Here is a 21,673-nt window from a genome sequence, read left to right on the forward strand (position 1 = left end):
TTTGTATTGTATGATAGCATTTTAATAGTCCTGAAGTGCTTATCCACATGGATTGCACACTACTCCATGTGGGGTGTGGTGTTGAAATTGTGTTGTCTATGCTACTGTCCTATGTGTGAGGTGGAGTTGCAGTCATCATGCAGTGAGATGCAGCATTTGGTGTGATGGATGAAGATGTGTGAGAGGTAGATGCAGATTTTATATTTTGCGGTATGCTGGCACCTTTGATTAGCTCTGCAGGCCCCTTAGTTGTGTTTGTTTTTGTCATTTTTTTGTTCTTAATACGATTTTCCATAATGGCTGTGGCATTGCAGACTTGGGTGAGGAATACATCTGTTGATTACACAGTACTTAATGGTATTATGGAAATATAACAATTAGTATCCGTAATCAAGTTTCCTGTATTACTGTATGGTTTCCTGAAGCTGTCCAATGTTTAGCACTGAAAACAGTTCTACACCCTTTTCATGCAACTTTTTCATTTCTCTCTGTCACTACATTATGAACTCTGTTAGGACTGGAGACGAGGATTCTGTTTTGTTTCTTGACTTTAATTCATTATTTTCACAAACAGCAGCCATTTTAGATTACCAGCAAAAAACTTTATACACAAACTATTGTTCCCAGAAACACCAGGGCAATTTAACATGTGCATTAATCAATTGATAGCAGACAGTCCCAAATATAGTCCTCACCTCTGTCTGAGCTCCCTCTTTCATCCGTGTACTGCAGCCTCAGTTAAGTCTCTGTTTTTGCCCCCTTCATGGTACATGCATTATATGCATATTTTGCTATGTTTGCTTCACCCTTGCACTAATTTTCCTTGATGCAGGTTCTCCTTTCAGTTGCAGGACTGCTAACACGCTCCTTACGGAACAGTGTTTCTGCATATACGTGGACCCCGTGGTGTGGTACGCCACCCAATAGATGGTTCCTTGGCCGATGCAGCTTTGCGTCGCTCGCCTCCACAGTAGGAATCCAGCGCACGCCACCTGATCCTTGTAAGCCACATCTGTCTTGTCCTTCCTGGGTGGCATCCCAAAGGGGTCTTTCTTTTGCTAATGCGCACTTTTGACGTCCCTAGGGTTCTGTAGACACACTAGTTGCCGTAGGACGCCTACGGGTCAGTATCTTGGCTGGCTACTCTGGCCCTCAGGACACAGCTACCAAGCAGTTTTCCTTTCAAATTGCAGAGAGAGTGTGTCCCAGGGTATCCACCCATTAAATAATTGTGAGACCTCCGGCCTACACATATTTTCTGTGTTCCCCCAGCCCCAGTATCACACGCTGGGTGCAACATTATTAGGGCTTTGCCCATTTATAAGATAAAGGACCTCAGGCCTTCTGTGTTGTTACGGGGCACCCCATCTCCGAGCTGTTTGAAAATTTAGCCCAATTACTGGACAGAATCATGCAGGGCTCCCAGAGCGCCCACAAGGAGGAGAGCTCTATGTCCTTTTTACAGTGGGATCATGAATTTTTTGAGTAGGTGGACACCGCCATTTACAGGGCGGTTAATGAGGCCATGGTTCCCCTTGAGCACTGCCTCACCCAACAGATAGCTTGTGAATGTGCCAGAATCCCCAGACTGGAGAACCCGGCACACGGATGTTCAGGCCCCATCCCAACCCCCAGGATGCCCCGAGTGAGGGTCCCCTACCCCAAAAGGGGAAATGCGACTTGGGGGTTGATCTGGATGCATTTGCACATCTCAAGAGGGCTTCCTGGCTCAGGTGCACCCCTTCAGAAGAACCTGTGGAACCTTCTGGTGCAGATCCCAAGTCTTCAGGGCCGGTCTCCCTGGACCATCAGAATGGGGGGGGTCTCCCGGGGATGCCAAGGATGGTGCTTTATGAAGGTTCTCAAGCAGGTGGAGAAGTATCTTCGGGCACAAGGGATAAGTTTTTTTGTCTACTTGGACAACATTCTTCTGCTGTCCCAGTGCCCTCAGAAGCTTATCATGCAGCTTCAGATGGCAGTAAACCTTTTACAGGGCTTCAGATTCGTTATCAACTAGAGAAAATCTCTTCTGTTCCCCACCCAGAGAACAGCCTTCCTAGGACTCGTTAGCAACTTCACTTTGGCCTCCCATCCCAGAAGATGGCAAATATCAGGCACAAATTGCACCAAACGTTGGCCATGCCTCGCATGTGTCTCAGACAAATTATGCGCCTTCTAGGCTTTCTTTCCTCCTCGATCCAAACAGTCTTCCCAGGCCCTCGCCACTATTGGGTTCAACGGCTGAAGGTGCATCACCAGAGGAAGGGCCTCACTTACTCCCAGTCTGTTTCTCTGTCAGAGGAATCCAAAGAAGAAATTAACTGGTGGCTAGCCCACATGGAGGCCTGGAATAGGAGAACCATTTTCGGCCTCACCCCCGACTTGGTCATAGAGTCTGACACCAGCAGGTTAGGTTGGGGTGCTAGGTGTGGGGACTTTTCCATAGGCAGAAGTTGGTCACCACAAGAACAGAAGTTACATATCAATTGTTTTGAGCTCCTTGCCATTTCATTCGCGGTCTGGTGTTGGACAAAAGACAGGATCCACTCTTGTGTTCTCCTAAAGATGGACAGCTTTTTGGTTGTGCATTATATCAACCATCTGGGAAGCACCAGGATCCAAAGCTCTGGTGGTCTTGGCCAAGAATTTTAGGATTTTTGCCTGGAAAATAATTTTCATCATGCGAAATACCTTCCGGGTCTGATAAACCAGGAGGCAGGCAGATTGGCAGTCCAGACTCTTCCGAGACTCAAGCCTGTGGAAGCTGGATGCTCTCGAACAGGTGGGATCCGTTCTCTATGGACCTGTTTGCTTCTCGTCTGGGCCACCAGATGCCCCGGTTCTTCAGTTGGAGACTGAATCCTCTAGTGGTGGTGGTGGATGTGTTTCTACAGGATTGGAGTCGGGAGTCACCCTTCTCAATGATCACCAGGGCTTCGGCTCAGGTGAGACGACATCGAGCAGATGCGGTAATGATAATGCTCATGTGAAGGTCTCAAGTGTGGCTTCCAGTTCTTCTGGAACTTTCTTGGGATTTTCTAATCCAACTTCCCCTCTTCCTGCATATTCTTTGGAACCCGGATCTAGAACCACACCGTTTGGAGATGAAGCGATCTCTACAGCTGATGGCTTGGTGGATTACAAGGGATGTTGGTTGCTCCCTGGGCTTTCTCAACACACTGAAGTTTCTCCTCTCCAAGGCCTGGGCAGATAGCACAACCAAGTGGTACCGGTCGGTCTAGACAAGATGGGGGCGTTGGTCTTTGTGACATGGGGTGGATCCCGTGGGTGCGGACGTAGTGCAGGTGCTCAATTTTTGGTCTAGCCTGGCTAAGGATGGCCTTGCAGTATCACTCTGTTAATGCAATTTGGTACGCTATTTCAGCTGGACATACTCCAATTGATGGTGCTCCAGTTGGGAAGCATCCTTTTGTTTACCAGCTGCTTGGGGGATTCATCTCTCCCTTCCCCCGGAGCCTCATTACTCGATACTGTGGGATGTTAACCAGGTCCTAATCTCTCTCTCTCTCTTGGGAGCTGAACAGATTCCTGTCCAGGAAGGAGCTTTCAGCCAAATTAGCAATGCTACTTTGTCTAGTCTTGTGCAAACATGTTTCGGATGTGAGGGCCCTGGATCTTTCTGGTAGGGTGTTTTTCCCCAGTGGGGTTTCCATTATGGTGAATAGATGAATAATCTAACACCTGCACAGTCTCTTATCTGGCTTTCCGAGAGGTTCCCAGACTGTGCATGGTTCAATGCCTTAAGGCAGAGGTTCCCAATCTGTGCGCCTCCAAAACTACCCAGGGGCGCCACGAAGTAAATATTCTGAGTGCAATTTCTTTCGTTTTTCAAGCTGGCTTTCAAACATGTTTTGCTAAGATGAAACTCCCTCTAGTACCACTAGATGGCAGTGCGACATGCAAAATAGCACAGGAATTGCTCCTATCTGTCAGAACAGTTAACACAAACGATGAGCCATGCAGAAATAAAAACAGAGGCACGTATTGGACTTAAGTATGTTTACTGTGTCACTTTTAAGAAAATTGTGGTATTGTTTTAATATATTTTATTTAATCCTGAAGGGCACTGTTTTTAGTCTTGTTAATGTTAGTTGGTGGGAAGACTTTTTAACATCTTTTGTAGTGTAGGAAAAAGTTCTTATAACTATGATAGTATGCAACATGTTTAATGCATAAATGTGTTTTTACTTTTTTGATATGGACTTATGTGGACCTCCATCGGAGTTTTGTACCATAATAAGAACTGAATTGACACGGACTGTGACACACGACTGTAGTGAGAAGGAATCAGAGACTGCAGACAAATACTGAGGTCTGAGACAGGAGAGTGCAAAGACTCCATCAGACACTAGAAGAGACAGAAGCAGAGTTAAGATAATGGTGGCTGCTGGAAAATTTAGTAAAGTAGTTTAGTAAAGTACTTGAAAGTGAAATATAGTAGTGCTGATTAGTGGAGCTGCATTATTATATATCAAAAGTGGCTCCTTGACAACTAGAATGACTTGAAGGAGAGCTCCCTGTGCTGGAGGCAATTTTTAAGGAACAAAATAATAGTTTTAAAGAAAATCATTATGCAGACCACAGTGCTGAAGAGCATTATTTCTGTCTTAACCAATGAAAGTTTTTTTTTTTATTAAACAACTGTTATATATTTTTTATTTTGCTACATCTATGATTATAATACCTTCCTACCAAGTATTTTTGAGGGAACAAAATAGAAGAACTCCAGAGGGTGGGCTCATAAGCCCCCCCACCCCTCTACCACACTCGCTAAAACAAAAATAACACAGTGGGGAGCCGCAGCCAACTGCCAAAAGGTCAAGGGAGCCACGGGTCAAAAATGTTTGGGGACCACTGCCTTAAGGCATACGAAGAAAAGAGGGAAGCGGTCTGTCCTCCAGGAGAACGGCAATTACTCATTGCACTACGGAAACCTTATAAAGCAGTGTCTTCACGTAGTATAGCCAGATGGGTTCAGTAGGTCATGCAGGATGCTGGTATTGACACTAGAGTTTGTGACCCATTCAGCAAGAGGAGCAATAGCCTCCAAAACTTTCTGTTTAGCGGCCCATCTGGAAGACATAATGAACACTGTGGATTGGTCCTCAGATTCTACCTTCAAAAGATTTTATTTTAAGCCGGTGTTAGATGTAGCTCAGCTAGTGATGAGTAAGCTTCGAACTGCCATAATCCTCACCTCCTCTCCTGACACAGAATGAAAATTTCCCCCCTTCAGCTTGGAGTAAGTAGATATTTTATGTTGATTGAATTGCTGTTCAAAACTTGAACACATTATACTGTCACGTTTGCTAACTTGCAATGGGATTTTTCTGCTTGCTCAATGGCTTTATTGTTAATGTTGGAGTTTAGTGACAGTCAGTGGTTGGAACGTCACTTACAGATTTTGGGGGTCATTACGAGTCTGGAGGTTACTAGACCGCCAGACCCACAGATGGCAGTTGGACTGTCACCAATGCGACGGTTCGAGCGCCACATTACAACCCTGGCAGTCTGACCACCGGGGAACCGTCAGCTCCGCCAATATCGGAGATCACGGCAGTCTGGAGGTGGTGGCGGTCCTTATCTGCCAGGGCAGCTCTGCAAGCGGTGCTGTCCTGGGGATTAAGACCCCCTTCTCCGCCAGCGGTTTCATGGCTGTACCACTGCCATGAAAATGCTGGCGGAGAACGAGTGCAGGGGGCCCCTGCACTGCCCAAGCCAATGTTCACTGTCTGCTTTGCAGTGAACATTGCGAGGGTGTTGGTGCACCCTGCAGGCAACAGCATTGTCGCCAGCTCGATTACGAGCTGGAGACAATGCTGTATCCTGTTTCCCGCTAGGCCACTGGGCAGAAACTTAGGTTTTCACCCGCTGACCTAGTGAGAAACTCTTATTAACTCCAACGAGGAGGTCGCCACATAGGCGGCGGCTACCCTGTCGGGAGTTTGCCGGACAGACTTTTCTGCCCTCCAAACTCAAAATCTGGCCCCTTGTCTCTTCATAGGAACTGATGGTTCAAAGCAAGGTGTGTGATGTGCGAACTGTGGCCTGATTCATGCGAAGAAAGAGGGATCTCAGAACGCAACAATGGACTGTATTTGGGACTGTCTGTTGTTGATTGGTTAAGGCACATGTGGGATTTCCCCAGTGTTTCTGGGAACATTAGTTAGTGTGTAAAGTTTGTTTCTGGTAATCTAAAATGGCTGCTGTTTGTGAAAATGAATAATTAAAGTGAAGAAAGAAAGCATAATCCGGCTGTGGCCATACCTACGGACGGTGTTCAGATGGCGCTGCTACCAGGAGCGCCACACAAGTAGTCCGCCGCCAGGGGTATTAGGTCAAATAATATGGCCAGGTGGTGATCTGCTGGCGGGCGCTGCTGGCAGTAGCAGCGCCCGTCCCCTGCCGGAAGACCCCCTGGTTGCAGGTAAGTTGGGTTTCCGACAGGGGAAGGGTGTGTTGTATGTGGGGGGGGGGGTGCGCGTGAATACGATTGTGTGTGTGTGTGTGTGTGTGTGTAGTGTTGTTTGCATGTGTGAGAATGCTTTTTTTAATGGAAATGTGAATGCATGTCTGCGTGTCAGTATGAATGTGTGTATGGATGTGTGAGTGAATGAATGGAGGCATTTGTGTATGAATGTGGGTATGCCTGTGTGAGTGAGTGTGTGAATGCGTGGTATGTGCCTGCGAGTACGTGTATTGGGGGGACTTGGAAGAGGGAGCGTGGATGGAGAGGGGTGGGGGTTGTTTGAGGAGTGTTGGGAGGGCTGGGGCGGGCCTCCTATTAAGCGACATGGAAGGAATTCCCTGTCACTGGTAGGGCCTACCGCCATGATTTGCGTGGCGTTTGTAACGCCACGAAAATCATGGCGGTAGGCAGGGTCAAAATGCCACCCTCGGTACAGTAGCGGCCGCCGGGTAAGAGATTATCTCCGGCCCGGTGGCTACTACCGCCATGGCGGTCGGTGTGGTATTTTGGCAGGTTGGCTTCAGCCAACCCCTAATGTCATAATGTGGCGGTATATACTGCCAGCCTCTTGGTGGTACTAACGCCACATTAACACCTACCACCGGGGGCATAATGACCCCCATAGTGTCTGCTGATCATTGTCAATATTTGTATGCAGAAGATAGAGGTAGATGTTGTCTGCTGTTTTCTTTGATGAGCATCAGTTAAGAAGAACAGGAGTGGAGTATGCTTACAACTGCCTGGAGGAGCAGGGCTAGCCGGGTAGAGGTAATCAGTATTGTGGTATTTGCAGATGGCAGTTGTGAGTGAGAAGACCATGCCACAGAAGGTTCGTAGTTGCTCAGTGCTGTGAGCAAAATTAAAGACGAATTTGTGCCTGTTTATCACTGCAAGAAGGAGAGAAGTGGAATCTTGATATGAAATATATTTGTTTCTATGCTTTTTCATTGAATGTTGAGGCTCTTTTCTGTGTTACTACGTTTTTATGAGATCTTTCTATAGTCGTTCTTTATATATAATTAAGTGTTGTCAGACTAAACATATTCACTTTTAATTTATCAAAATGAGTCTAGCAGGTAACTGAAAAAATAAGCCTTGCATTTGGAGGCACTTGTCTAAATTTCTCCTCTGGTTCCCTTTTCTTTTTGTCAGGCACAGCTCCAAGTCTGACCGTAAAGAAAAGGGTCATCCCCGGAGCCCGTCTCCAAAAAAGCAGGATTCGTACCAACGACGGCATAACTCTGGCTTTACCAAGTAAGGACAACTTTGGAGTAGAGTGCTGCTGAGTAATTCCCAGCGTATATTATACTTAAGCTAGGTCTTGCCATTTCATTTGTGTTTTGATTTTTCAATTTACTCTTTGGACTCCTTACTTGCAAAGGCTTTCTCAAGTAGACTCCACAGATAATATTCTTTTGCTTTCTCTCGGTCTTGCAAAAGTCAGAATAACCGTACGCATTCCACCTTGTCCTGTTTGGTACTCCTTATTCTTCTAATTAAAATAGGACTCCAGCACCTTTTTAACTCAGAAGAGCTCTCATCCAGTGGCTTTTTGTGGGGCCATTTGTTGCATTTTGTTAAAGCTCATTGTGATTAGAAGATGATTTTAAATGGATTTGGTGCAGGTGGTTCCCCCTGTTTTGAGACTATTTGAAAATTGCTTTGTGTGGATCCTTACTTGAGAATCAGCCTGCATTCCTAAGAACTGTAGTCAGAAGGCAAGCAGTGCATCAGTTAAGAAGCTCAGTGTCAAGGCAAGTGCTGCTCCTGTGCCAAACTGCCTTTGAAAGTAATTAAAATTAAACAATCTTGAGCAATCACTAATGGGTGGGTCTTTCTGAAAATGTTCAAAAAGGTAGCCCAGTGGCTTCCTTTAATCACATTGCTTCTTGCTGGTGATTGGCCCATAGTCAAGGTTATTCTATTGCTAGAACTCATGGCTCAAGTTCAGCAGTATTTTCAGCTTAGAGTTTTTGCTACATATTGAAGTTAGACATTCCTTTCTCTATATTTTCACTTACATTAAGCCTTCACCGCTCAAGTTACTTTGATTGTTAGTATATTGCTTAAGCATTTGTCAAGGGGGTGCTCTAGGAGGTGTAAAGTGAGAAAATAGTTTCTTCTTATTCCACTAGTGGTAATATTAAACAGACTCACTATTCAAATAAAGGAGAACAGACAGATATGCCTGGGGTTACCGAGATGCCTGTTATGCTTGATTTTGGGGTTGTCCTTTAGCAAAGCCCACTCTTTTTTTGACTAGGAAGTATTGGAAGGTTCTAATTCTTTAGACCAATTGAACAAAATGACTTGTATGTTCAGTCTGTTTTGATTCCTTGCAAAACAGGCTATTTTGAGAAAGTGGAAATGAAAGACGAGTTTTAGTTTGGTGGGAGCTGTTGAGCATCATATGCAGGAAATACTTTCACACTGGCTTCTAGTTAAGCTTAGTTTATGTTCAAGGACTCTAGCCTCGTGTTTCGATACCTTTGACTACTACCTTCTGATTACTTCATAACTAAGAACAATATATGTACCCCCTCTCGTGATCTGCACAGTGCCAGTGAGACTTTCATCTTGACACCTCAGTTCAGTTAAAAGGTAAAGGCAGTCACCACTTCTTTCAAGCTGCTGTTTTTTGGAATAAGTTCTCCGATCATGTTCTGGCCAGTAATGTTTATACACCTTTAAATGCCTGCTAAAGGCACTCCTGTTCTTATGCAGTGTTGGGCCATACACGCTTAGAGTTCAATCTGCACATTAGTGCTGCATATTAGTGCTTTAGCTGTAGTTGCAAGTTATTACCATATTTGTGATGATACGGTGTGACCATTGAGGCTATCTATGAGCTCAGAGGTAAACGTGTTGTTAAAAGATGGTGATTGTTGGATCTCTTTGGGAATGGTGGATGATTTGCAGTGTTGAGCCTGGGCACACAGTGCTGCAGGGTACACTATAGCCTCAAGAAGATATGGGACAGTAGACTTGTTTCTCTAATGGTTCACTTTTCGTACTCTATCCATGCCTGGAATATTTTAAAACTTGGGAAACAGAGGAATTTATTTTGTAATCACAATACAGGGCTGCTAGAAGCACCATTTAACTTTTTAGCAAAAAAAAAAAGCCACCGACGTAAGCATGACCTCAATCAATCAAAGAAATTTGTAGAGCGCGCTACTCACCCGTGAGGGTCTCAAGGCGTTTGGGGGGGGAGGGGGCAGAGTGGGTGGGGGCAGAACGGGGGGGGGCAGGCCGGGAATTGGTCACTGGTCGAACAGCCAAGTCTTGAGGTTCCTTCTGAAGACTAGTAGGTCTTTGGTTTTGCGAAGGTCGTGGGGAGGGAGTTCCAGGTTTTGGGGGCGAGGTAGGAGAAAGACCTGCCGCCTGTGGTGGTGTGCAGGATGCAGGGGACTGTGGCTAGGGTGAGGTCGGCTGATCGGAGGTTGCGTGTGGGAGTGTGGAAGTTTACTCTTTCATTGAGGTAGGTTGGGCCGGTGTTGTGGAGGGATTTGTGTGCGTGGATGAGGATCTTGAATGTGATTCTCTTGTCTATGGGGAGCCAGTGTAGGGATTTGAGGTGTGGTGAGATTCGTTCGTGTCGGGGGAGGCCGAGGACGAGGCGCGTGACCTTTAAATGTTCATATGTGCATGTCTCATTTAGAGATAGAATTGAAAACATTCATTATGTTCTAGTTGCTTCTTGGAAAGAACAGTTGCCTTTGACATTCTAGAGACTGAATTATTTTCAACAGTAAAATGAAACTTTTAAATGGTCGATAAAAAATAGCTTCAGCCCTACTGTGCAATCTAGTTGTACTTTGCTTATATTGGAAAAACCTCTAACAGATTTAAATTAATACTTTTTTTTAGATCACTTCGATTTTTTTAAAAAATGTATTTAAACATAACATTTCGTTTCCACTGATAAAATCACCATTTTGAAAGGCATTTCCACCTCTGCAAAGTCGGAATACAGTATGCAATAGCTCTTAGGGTTGCCAGTAGCTTTATTGCATTTCACTTTAATCATATTTAGATGTGGCTTGACAGTACACTTTACTATACATATAAAATAAGTTTCGGCTCCACCTCCTGGTATAAAATTCTCTGACCTCATGCTATTGGCAATTTGGATGTAACACTACACCTTACATTGTAATCCGTGAAGGCCGATTCAACATCTGAAAAGAATCATTGATTATTGCATATTCAATTATTTGTCATGCATGCATTGTGTATATATACAGAAATATATTTTATTTTGATTGCACTACCTCTTTTATTGTCATTGTTAATGTGTGCAGACAAGACCCTAACATGGCCACCTGTGTTTTTTGTAATTATTATTTTTGAGCTCAGCCAGCCATCTTAACCCCTTCGCTGCCAGGCCTTTTCCCCCTCCTGTGCCAGGCCTTTTTTTGGCTATTTGGGGCAGTTCGCGCTTAGGCCCTCATAACTTTTTGTCCACATAAGCTAGCCAAGCCAAATTTGCGTCCTTTTTTCCCCAACATCCTAGGGATTCTAGAGGTACCCAGACTTTGTGGGTTCCCCTGAAGGAGGCCAAGAAATTAGCCAAAATACAGTGAAAATGTTGTTTCTTTAAAAAAAATGGGAAAAAGTGGCTGCAGAAGAAGGCTTGTGTTTTTTTCCCTGAGAATGGCATCAACAAAGGGTTTGCGGTGCTAAAATCACCAGCTTCCAAGCTTTCAGGAACAGGCAGACTTGAATCAGAAAACCCAATTTTTCAACACAAATTTGGCATTTTACTGGGACATACCCCATTTTTACGATTTTTTGTGCTTTCAGCCTCCTTCCAGTCAGTGACAGAAATGGGCGTGAAACCAATGCTGGATCCCAGAAACCTAAACATTTCTGAAAAGTAGACAAAATTCTGAATTCAGCAAGGGGTGATTTGTGTAGATCCTACAAGGGTTTCCTACAGAAAATAACAACTGAAAAAGAAAAATATTGAAATTGAGGTGAAAAAAAAAGCAATTTTTCTCTACGTTTTAGTCTGTAACTCTTTCCTGCAATGTCAGATTTTTGAAAGCAATATACCGTTACGTCTGCTGGACTCTTCTGGTTGCGGGGATATATAGGGCTTGTAGGTTCATCAAGAGCCCCATCAATATACCCAGAGCCAATAAATGAGCTGCACCCTGCAGTGTGTTTTCATTCTATACCGGCTATACAGCAATTCATTTGCTGAAATATAAAGAGTGAAAAATAGCTATCAAAAAAACCTTTGTATTTCCAAAAAGGGCACAAGATAAGGTGTTGAGGAGCAGTGGTTATTAGCACATCTCTGAATTCCGGGGTGACCATACTAGCATTTTAATTACAGGGCATTTCTCAAATAGACGTCTTTTTTACACACTCTCTTATATTTGGAAAGAAAAAATGTAGAACAAAACAAGGGGCAATAACACTTGTTTTGCTATTCTATGTTCCCCCAAGTCTCCCGATAAAAATGATACCTCACTTGTGTGGGTAGGCCTAGCACCCGCGACAGGAAATGCCCCAAAACACAACGTGGACACATCACAATTTTTGACAGAAAACAGAGGTGTTTTTTGCAAAGTACCTACCTGTAGATTTTGGCCTCTAGCTCAGCTGGCACCTAGGGAAACCTACCAAACCTGTGCATTTTTTAAAACTAGAGTTCCTCCAAGTCTCCCGATAAAAATGGTACCTCACTTGTGTGAGTAGGCCTAGCGCCAACAAAAGGAAATGGCCCAAAACACAACGGACACATCAACTTTTTTCACAGAAAACAGTGCCTACCTGTGGATTTTGGCCTCTAGGTCAGCCGGCACCTAGGGAAACCTACCAAACCTGTGCATTTTTGAAAACTAGAGACCTAGGGGAATCCATGATGGGGTGACTTGTGGGGCTCTGACCAGGTTCTGTTACCCAGAATCCTTTGCAAACCTCAAAATGTGGCTAAAAAAACACATTTTCCTCACATTTCGGTGACAAAGTTCTGGAATCTGAGAGGAGCCACAAATTTCCTTCCACCCAGCGTTCCCCCAAGTCTCCCGATAAAAATGATACCTCACTTGTGTGGGTAGGCCTAGCGCCCGCGACAGGAAATGCCCCAAAACACAACGTGGACACATCACAATTTTTGACAGAAAACAGAGGTGTTTTTTGCAAAGTGCCTACCTGTAGATTTTGGCCTCTAGCTCAGCCGACACCTAGGGAAACCTACCAAACCTGGGCATTTTTTAAAACTAGAGACCTAGGGGAATCTAAGATGGGGTGACTTGTGGGGCTCTGACCAGGTTCTGTTACCCAGAATTCTTTGCAAACTTCAAAATGTGGCTAAAAAAACACGTATTCCACTCATTTCGGTGACAGAACGTTCTGGAATCTGAGAAGAGCCACAAATTTCCTTCCTCCCAGCGTTCCCCCAAGTCTCCCGATAAAAATGGTACCTCACTTGTGTGGTTAGGCCTAGCGCCCACGAAAGGAAATGGAACAAAACACAACATGGACACATCAAATTTTTTCACAGAAAACAGAGGTGTTTTTTGCAAAGTGCCTACCTGTAGATTTTGGCCTCTAGCTCAGCCGGCCCCGGGGGGGCAGAAATGGCCTAAAATAAATAAATAAATAAATTTGATTTTAAAAAAACAAAGAAAATCCCTGTTGTCTAGTGGGCGTTGCAATCCGGCTTTTGAAACGCTCAGAGAGACTTCAAAGGGAAGGAAATTCCTTTCCTTCCCTTCCCTTTGAAGCCTCTCTGGGCCTCCCGCACGTGATCGAAAGAGAAATGCTCTGCATTTCTCTTTCGATCGCGCTGGAAGATGGGAGGAGGCCCTCTGTGATTGTCAGCGCGCGATGCGCGCTGGCGTCACACGGGGGGTGGCCGGGGGTGGAAGGGGAAGGGCTTCCCCTTTCATCCACCACCAGGGGGGGTGGGTGGGGAGCCCATGGGGGTAGCGCTAGCGCTCCCCCCAGTTCCCGGGTGCAGGACGAGGTGATCTCGTCCAAGGCACCGGTTCCATCTCGTCCAAGGCACCCGGGAACCGGTGCCTTGGACGAGATCACCTCGTCCAAGGCACCCCAGGTGTTAAAGTCAGGCAGCGTAAGCAAACTCATTGCAGCAGCTTGTACATTTTTTCTCAGCTCCCCACGGTTTCTGGTTGCCACTTGTGCCGAGAATTTGTTTATTTTTTAAACTGTTCAGCTCCCCAGTGGATTCCGATTGGCCCAGTGGCTGATTTCAACCCTTGCAGTTTTAACTTACTGCAACATGTGTGGAGTATTTTTTAAAACATTGTTATGTTTGACATCTTTTCATCACTGCCATCCAGTTTATTTTTTTTCCATGGTGAAGTAATGTGCATAATTCCACCATCTAGTGGTTAGGTCCAGAAGTATTCCGATTTCATTTTACATAAAAATGAGAGCAGAACTACTGAGGGAAATGGCACGTTTCTGGCAGTACTGCATTCTGTTTTAGCGATTACGTCATATTGATACAGAGTCCTTGGGGAGCCAGAAAGGTTCTGGTATAAATCATACAAGACACTACACTGCTTTCGCTTTTGTGGTGTGAAACGAAGATCCAAAGAGAACTTAGACTGGTCTAGACTTAATATAATAATCTATACAAGCAGGGACATACACATATGTGGTCCTTAGCATACCTGTGTTTTCATGTTAGAACAGTGGTTCCAAACCTGTGGTCCGGGGACCCCTGGGGTCTGCTAAGCCCCTCAGGAGGTGCGCGACTGCTTAGAAAATTAAATATTACTAACAGATTAAATCCCCAGCTTTCAGTAATGGGTCATTGGGGGGTCCCTGGGGTTCCAGTAATGATAAAGTGGGGGTCCACAGAAGTCAAAAGGTTGGGAACCACTTTGTTAGAACATTAAAGCAAAACATTTTGGTTTTGCAAGTGCCTATTATCCCTTTGCAGGTGTGTAGAATTTAATAAAATATCTACCTGTCTATGGGACAGGTTGCTTCTTAAATCTACTTGCCCTGTAAAAAAATCAACTTGTCCCTCTGGTGCCATGTAGTGCGGCAACAAATTATGGCAGCAATCTCATTATGTAAGAGCTCTGATAATAGCCTCTCTGATTATGCCAGGGCTACTGCTATGGTAGAGCTTGAATACTTGTAATTTCAATCCCTACCATAGCAATTTCCTTATTTTGCCACCATGCGCAAATCTACATACTTGGGTTGGAGGTAGCAGTAAGCAATAGTTTCAGGCCTGGAATGCCTTTGAGTCTGCAAACCTACTAACTTGCATGTTTTAAGGATTTTCACCAGCTCCTCTCTAATCTTTTCCAATAATGAGAAAGACTGGAAATTTACTCCTGGCAGTGGCAGAAGTAGAAGTTCTTCCAGATTTGGGAAAAAAGTGGGTGGAGGGAAAGTGAGCTGGTAAACGCTCAATAGCTTTTCACATGAGCAAATCTACACATGCATATTTGCTCGTGCTAAAATACAGTTCACAAATGTTTTCTATGAGTACTATTTCCTGGTCCCTAATTAGGGCTGGTGTTAAGAAAGACATTTTGTTTATATTAACCTTCTGTTTCTCTCTCTATTGGCTGGCTTTACTCTGAGTGATTGCATTCTGCTCTTCCACAAAGAGCATATTGACACACAAAGTAGTTTTGTTCAGTGCCAGGTACTATCAGTGCCAGGAACTACTGTGGCAATCAGTGACATAACGAAACTGGAGGGGGCCCCCTCGCAAAGAACATGGAGCACCCACCACCCCCTCCCCTCTAGACTCACTCAGGGCGGGTGCTGTGCTGAAGGGCTCCCAGGAGGGGGGGCTGTAGGGCCTTTGTTACGCCACTGGTGGCAATGTTTACTTTTTGGACCAAAAACTTTTTTTTCTTTTTGCCAGTGTTTGTTAAAATGGTGAGGGCCTGGCAGCTCTCACAACAATAAAGGGGAATATTTCAAAGCCCCTAGCGCCATCTACTGACACATTAGCACCATTTATTTGATGCTAATGTAAACCCTTGCACCACATTATGCCTGTGCCAGACATAATGTATGCAAGGGGGTGCGTTCCCCCATTATGGGGGGTGAAAAAATGGCTCAAGGAAATCTAAGAGATTTTCTTGCGCCATGTTTTTCGACACTTTCAACGCCTGCTAAGAGCAGGCATTAAATGGGGGAATACCATTATTTATAATGGACCCAATGTACTCTGCAAAGTTTTGGCGCTACTCCTGCAGAGTACATCAGTAGCGTCATAAATGACGCTATTTCCTCCCTACCCTGCGCCATGGTGCGGTGTATTTTAAATACGGCGCATACATGGTGGCGGTATGGGGGCGGCAAAAGACACAAGAAAGGTGGTTCTTAAATATGCCCCTAAGTGTTTCAAAAGCCATGTAAAAAAGCACACATTGATGAAACCAAAAGACTCAGATGTCAGATCGGTTGGCTTTGCCAGTGCTTGTTTATTTTCATGTTTCCCATTATCTTGTTTAAAATGGTTATACTGATTTTCCATTAGGAATAGTTTTTGGAAATGCTAGCATGCATCAACACGTTTTTCTGACACTTCAAAGTAATAGCACCTAAAATGTCACAGTAGCAAAACGTTTTTGTTTTGCTATTTGCATTTTTTTTCTGAACATTTTATTTTGAAAGCAAAGCTTCACCAAACATTTGCATCTAATCAGAGAGCATTCTGGGAGCATTATACATTGCCTCAAATTGTTAAACTTTTCAAACGTGTGTACCCTTTTTTTTTTTTTTTTTTTTTTTTTACTGGAACCACTGCTAGTAGTGCAGTGTGACCCTAAAACGTTTATTTACAGCACTCGCCCTAATAATGAAGGATATTAATTAATGAACCATAAATACAAGTTCGAACAGCATTCATATAGAAACACATTACCTGAACTGCAGACAGTTCCCTTCTCTGTAAACTGGCAGCCAAAGGGTTTGTGCTGCAGGGGGTTTGGCCTACTTGTCCCAAGGACAAAATAAACATGGAAACGTGTTACCCTTGACCTCAAACAATATGTCCCGGTCTTTGTATGTCTTGAATTGTATGACTTGAATCGTTCTACTTTGACGTTTGTAGACCCTCTCAAAATATTTGCTTTGTGTTATGAAGTGTAAGTAGTCATGAGAAGAGATTTGAATTTCTACTTTGACGTTGTAGACCCTCTCAAAATATTTGCTTTGTGTTATGAAGTGTAAGTCTTTCTCTATATTTACTTAATATTTATGCTGATGTGGCCTGCACAGGAAACTGTCAGCAGAGGAACTGGAGCGTAAACGTCGAGAGATGATGGATAATGCCAAGTGGCGAGAAGAGGAGCGGGCGAGCAATGTGCAGAAATACAAGCAGGAGGAAGAGAAGGAGAGAGAACTGGACAAGAAAGATAATAGAGATGGAAAATTCATCCAGTATGACTCTTACATTCTTGAGTGCATGTTTGATTTGGTTTGTATGGGAGGGATTCTGTGGTGGGAGGGAAGAAAACACAAGAAATATTTTGGACGTGAAAAACCTCTGCTTGCGCCCATTAGTGAGATCCTTATCGTTACAGAAAATATTTCTGTATTTAGGCCTTTAGAAGACCTCAACAAGTCGGGTAAAAAGTTACTTGTAACAAGATTTTTCTAGTTTTGACAGATTAACATGCTTTAAACTTTTCTTTTCAGCTGCAGGCTCGATTCTGCAGAAGCTGGAAATGGAAGTTCAAAGCTTGATGAATCTAACACTGATTCAAGGCAGAGGAAATAATGTTATATGCCATGAACAGTGTTACTCCGAGATGGAAAGATTTTGTAGATTCAGTATGCTTTGCCCTTCCATTTAGTGCTGCTTGAGAATAGTTAAAAGCACAAGATTATTTTGAAAGACATCCTCACTAGTGACAGTATTACAGGCAAATTATATTCCCTTATCAGTCCCTGCAGTCAGAGGAACAGTAAAGGTGAAGACTGAAACGGGGGTCAGAAGGAGGCCTTAAACTAAGAATGAGAGGAGACAGTGAGAAGAATCAGACTGTGATGTATAAAAATCATGGTATATTGTTTGTGAGATACTAGGGTAGTCCAGGGAGAGACACTTTTAGGCAGGTGAGATACTAGGGTAGTCGAGAGAGAGAGAGAGATTCTGTGAGTCAGGTGACTGCTCCTTTCACCGTTCTCTAATACACCTGCAACGGAAGCGCAGAATAGAAGGAAGGAGAGTTATCACTGCTAAGGCTGAGCAGGCCACCATGTGTTTTTTTTTTTTTTTTTTAGTTTGGTCTCGCATTTGTTTTCTTTTTCAGAAACGTACTGCTAGAGTATGGGTTTGCTTCTGAAAAATAAAACAAATCAATGGCCCTGATGCTCAGGGGGTTTTCGTCCTGCAACTGAGGACCATGCCATTGAGAGTTTTATCTGCCTTGGTCTGCCATGACCTTGGCAGGGAAAATGATTGATGGCTGCCCTTCCCTAAATTGCGTGGCTAGGCTGTCACTGTGATCCGGCATCCACCTGGCACATCAGGTCAAGGGTTTCTGCATGTGGAGCTACCAAAGGGTCTACTGTTGGAGATCCCTCTAAACGAGGCAGGGGACTGCAAACCTTTATTGGCACATGCCTACACCACCAGAGTGTCAATGACCAAGTGAGTTTCCAAGTTTTTGTGGAACGAAAGCAGATTGTTGTTGAGCAGAAAATCTCTGGGTAAGATGCCTACATTTTTTTCAGGAAAAAGCTTCCGCGAGTGTTTAGTGGGGGATAGTGAGGGGCTCACTTAATGTGTGCTAGGATTAGGTTTTCTGTGACCTCACCCTGGTTTGCTTCGATATCTGCACTGATGAGGGGTATGTGCTTCTAGCCCAGCAAAGACAGGAGCTTCCATGTAGGATGCACGCATTTGGGACACGTGGAGGACTCAGAACCCTCCCCATTCTCTCATGGATTTTTGGGACAACAGCCAGAGGACAGAATTACAAAGCATGGGTGTGGCGACACAATGGAGGGAACACATAGCTTTAAAAACAAAAAACGGTACAATAAAAAATAATTTCATGTCACATGAAACTGGTATTGCCAAAGTGGGTGAAAGTGTATAGGAATTGAAATTGTGTATGTTTCCTTTCCAGCCTTTATTCTGTTTATCATATTTTGTCTGGTGACATGGACTATTATGCTATACCATTCTCTTCAAACACGCTTTGTGGACACCCATCATAACAAACCCTCACCACATATTTGTTTGCAACTTTGTGTGAGTATAGCCCAGCTTCCACTAGCTACCAAGGAGTATTTTTGTCCCTTCTTGCACTGTTCCTCTAAAACACATATTCAGCATTTTTCAGACCCTACATTCAGTGTCTGATGGCTAACCTTGGGTCCCTGTAGTAATGGGTGCATAAACACCCAGCGACATAAGGCGGTAGAGATGGGCTGGTTTTCTGTGGACATTGAAGGTGGAGAGATTGTGTTACCATCATGTTAATGACAAAAGAAGAGCAACATAGAAGAGGGTGGCCTATTCATGTCGTCTCAGGAGCAATCACTAGAATGTGTAAATGATGGCCATGTTACTGAATACTCCTGCGCTAAAAAACTATCAAATTGAAGTAGGCCCCCTTAAATATCAGTGGGCCATCTTAGAGCTACATTCCACGTCCATATAAATACCTAGAGGACATTAATAGAGATATTTCAGGAAAGGGTGATATTTCTAATAGACCAGTAGTGCTGAGGCACCAAGGTTGTATCTATTGTTGACTTTATAATTTTTCTGCAAGGTCCTATGTGTAATAGATCTCTGGCACTTTTTTAATGCATTCTGTCAGCTGTCATATTTTTGGTGGGATGAGCGACAAAAGATGTGATGTTTAACTACTAAGCACAGTGCTGTTGATTCAGTTAATTATCACTATTTCTGCTTTGTAGTCATATGAAGCTGGAGAGTGCGTCATCTTCATCTTTGGAAGATCGGGTCAAGCGCAACATCCACAGCATTCAAAGGACACCAGCTGCCCTGGAGAAGAACTTCATGAAGAGATGAAGACACCTTGCTAGCACCATGAAACAATTTTCTGTACATTGGTGAAGTCGGTATCCTAGAGTGGGGGGAGGGATGAAAAGGAAATGTTAAGGCTCTCTTCCTGTGATTCAGGGACCCCATTTAGACCCCTATGCCCCCCACTTGTGGTGCTTTGCCATTTCAACAGAGTCCTACAGGTACAAGTTTTTTCAGTGGGCACTATAAATTCTCAAATTATGGATATCTGTAGCAGATATCTGTGGTACCACTTCAAACAGGGCGTTCAGTATCTGTGGTATCACTCCTACAAGGGTTTGCCTAGTAGGGAAGCCGAAGAGCCTGATGATTTCAAAGTATTGTTAGATTGTTACAGCAGAAAAGGCTGGAACTCCTTCAGGGAGTCTTTTTATCCCTCATGCAGGCTGTAAGGAAGGCACCAGCACTCTCGATTGTCATGGGTCCACGTGAGCTCTAAACCCAACTTTTCCATTGGTTCAGAGCAGTGAATGTATACATGTTTGTGAATTTGTATATAAATGTAGATGAGAGTACATTATTAAATGTTCTCTTCGTTTGGTAGTGTTTTGTAACTGCGGTTATTTGCATATCACGTGCCTTACCTCAAAGGTTTGAGCAAATGCACTTCGTGCAGGCACGTGAAAGCATTTGGGGTGAGTTTTGACATTTGTCAGTATCGTCATAGTGGCTGCAGAGCAGTGGCAACAATGTTGCACGTCCATAATCTGTCGAGCTCCCTTTCTGGTCGAGTTGTCAGTTTCGTTGTGCACAAGTCACGCTGCAGCAGGCAGGAAGTGGTGATGCCAAAGCTTACGCAAACCCCACATCCTATGCAGGCAGCAGCGTAGTTCTCACACACACACACACACACGCACACATCTGTGAGCTGACTCTGGGATGTGGGCATTATTGTTGTAGTTTTTTATACACTCACAAGAACCATGTGCTCATCGCAGTACATACAGATAGAATTCATTGTAATGCTTATTCCCAGATGTGTGAAAGTAAGGAAGGTATTATCGGGAGCTGGCCGTGCCTTAGGGGCAGTTACTGGTGAGATGCGTGAAGGGGAAACTAGACTTGTGGCCCCGTATGGGTTAAGTGGTGACAGGTTGTTGGGGCAGAGCGAGACCTCCTGGTTTTGTTTAGTTCAGTTGCAGTGACGCCAGAACACACCCACTGCTGCAGGTCACACAAACAGTACGAGCATCCCAAGAGGTTCAAAATGGTCCTGCGGTGAGCACAAAGTGAGGACGTATGCTGGCCCGAGTCCTCACTGTCACCAGAGATGAGTTGCTGTCTCCCCACATTCCCACTGATCACCCCCATTCACAAAGATTGTACTTGAGGGGAGCAGGGAGCCTTGCTTCAGTTTAAATTTCCAGATGCTTCATTTAAATGCAGCCATCCGACTAGTGACAGCAATGTGTGTGAATTGTTGGGTGCCTATGAAGATTGGGAGTCAGCCGGTGTAATCTCTCTCGCATAGTGCTCTGAAATGCGATGTTTACATTCTAAGTAAAGGGGCTTTGGACTCAAAGGCTGCTTCTGGCAATGGGACACATGCAGCAGCGGAAGCCGCCTGTGAGAGGGGAAAAGGTTCACTGGCACCTTTTTGCAAATGGATCAGAAGTGGGGAAAGGAGAGTGTGCGGTCTTATCAATACATTGTTTGCTGGGGTATTCACTTCACCCTCATTCCACCTTCACTGCCCTGTTCAGCCTTTTAAGGAGAAGCGTGAACTGCTTGTTCGCAGATTTCGTCGAAGGAAGTCCAAGCAAAGTGTAATCACCATTGCAAGCAGAGATCTCTACTCTAGAAAAGCTGGTCTGGTGACATGTCAGTATATATGTACATATGTATATTTGTACTGTGATTTTCACTCTTTATTAAACATGTTTTTAATTTATTGCGTGCGCTTATTACTAAACACTTGTGGGGATCTTTCGTTTTGAAGAGTAAACTTCCTATTTTGGGAAAGGGGGTTAGTTTTGTGTTATGTTGGTTAAATTGTACTTCTAAATATTTTCCACAGATTATGTTGATGTTGCACAAGGAATATGTTGCAGCTCAGTGTGCTGTCAACCAAATGGGACATCCAACGTATGCACTCCTTATATTCTTAATGTAGTATTTACATATATTGTTTTATTAATTTGTTTTTAATAGAAGGA

General features: G+C 44.1%; 1 protein-coding gene across 1 annotated transcript in view; it reads left to right on the forward strand.

The window, feature by feature from the left end:
• CWC25 (CWC25 spliceosome associated protein homolog) overlaps window positions 1-21,408 on the forward strand; it is an 86,842-nt gene extending 65,434 nt beyond the window's left edge. The window contains exons 8-10 of the mRNA XM_069237478.1: window positions 7,643-7,744; window positions 16,730-16,891; window positions 19,388-21,408. Coding sequence (XP_069093579.1) covers window positions 7,643-7,744; window positions 16,730-16,891; window positions 19,388-19,502 — 379 coding nt within the window. The 3' untranslated portion in view covers window positions 19,503-21,408. The remainder of the gene's footprint in view (window positions 1-7,642; window positions 7,745-16,729; window positions 16,892-19,387) is intronic.
• The last annotated feature ends 265 nt before the right edge of the window (window positions 21,409-21,673 follow it).

This window comes from Pleurodeles waltl, chromosome 6, assembly GCF_031143425.1.
Source record: "Pleurodeles waltl isolate 20211129_DDA chromosome 6, aPleWal1.hap1.20221129, whole genome shotgun sequence".
Classification (NCBI taxonomy): Eukaryota; Metazoa; Chordata; class Amphibia; order Caudata; family Salamandridae; genus Pleurodeles; species Pleurodeles waltl.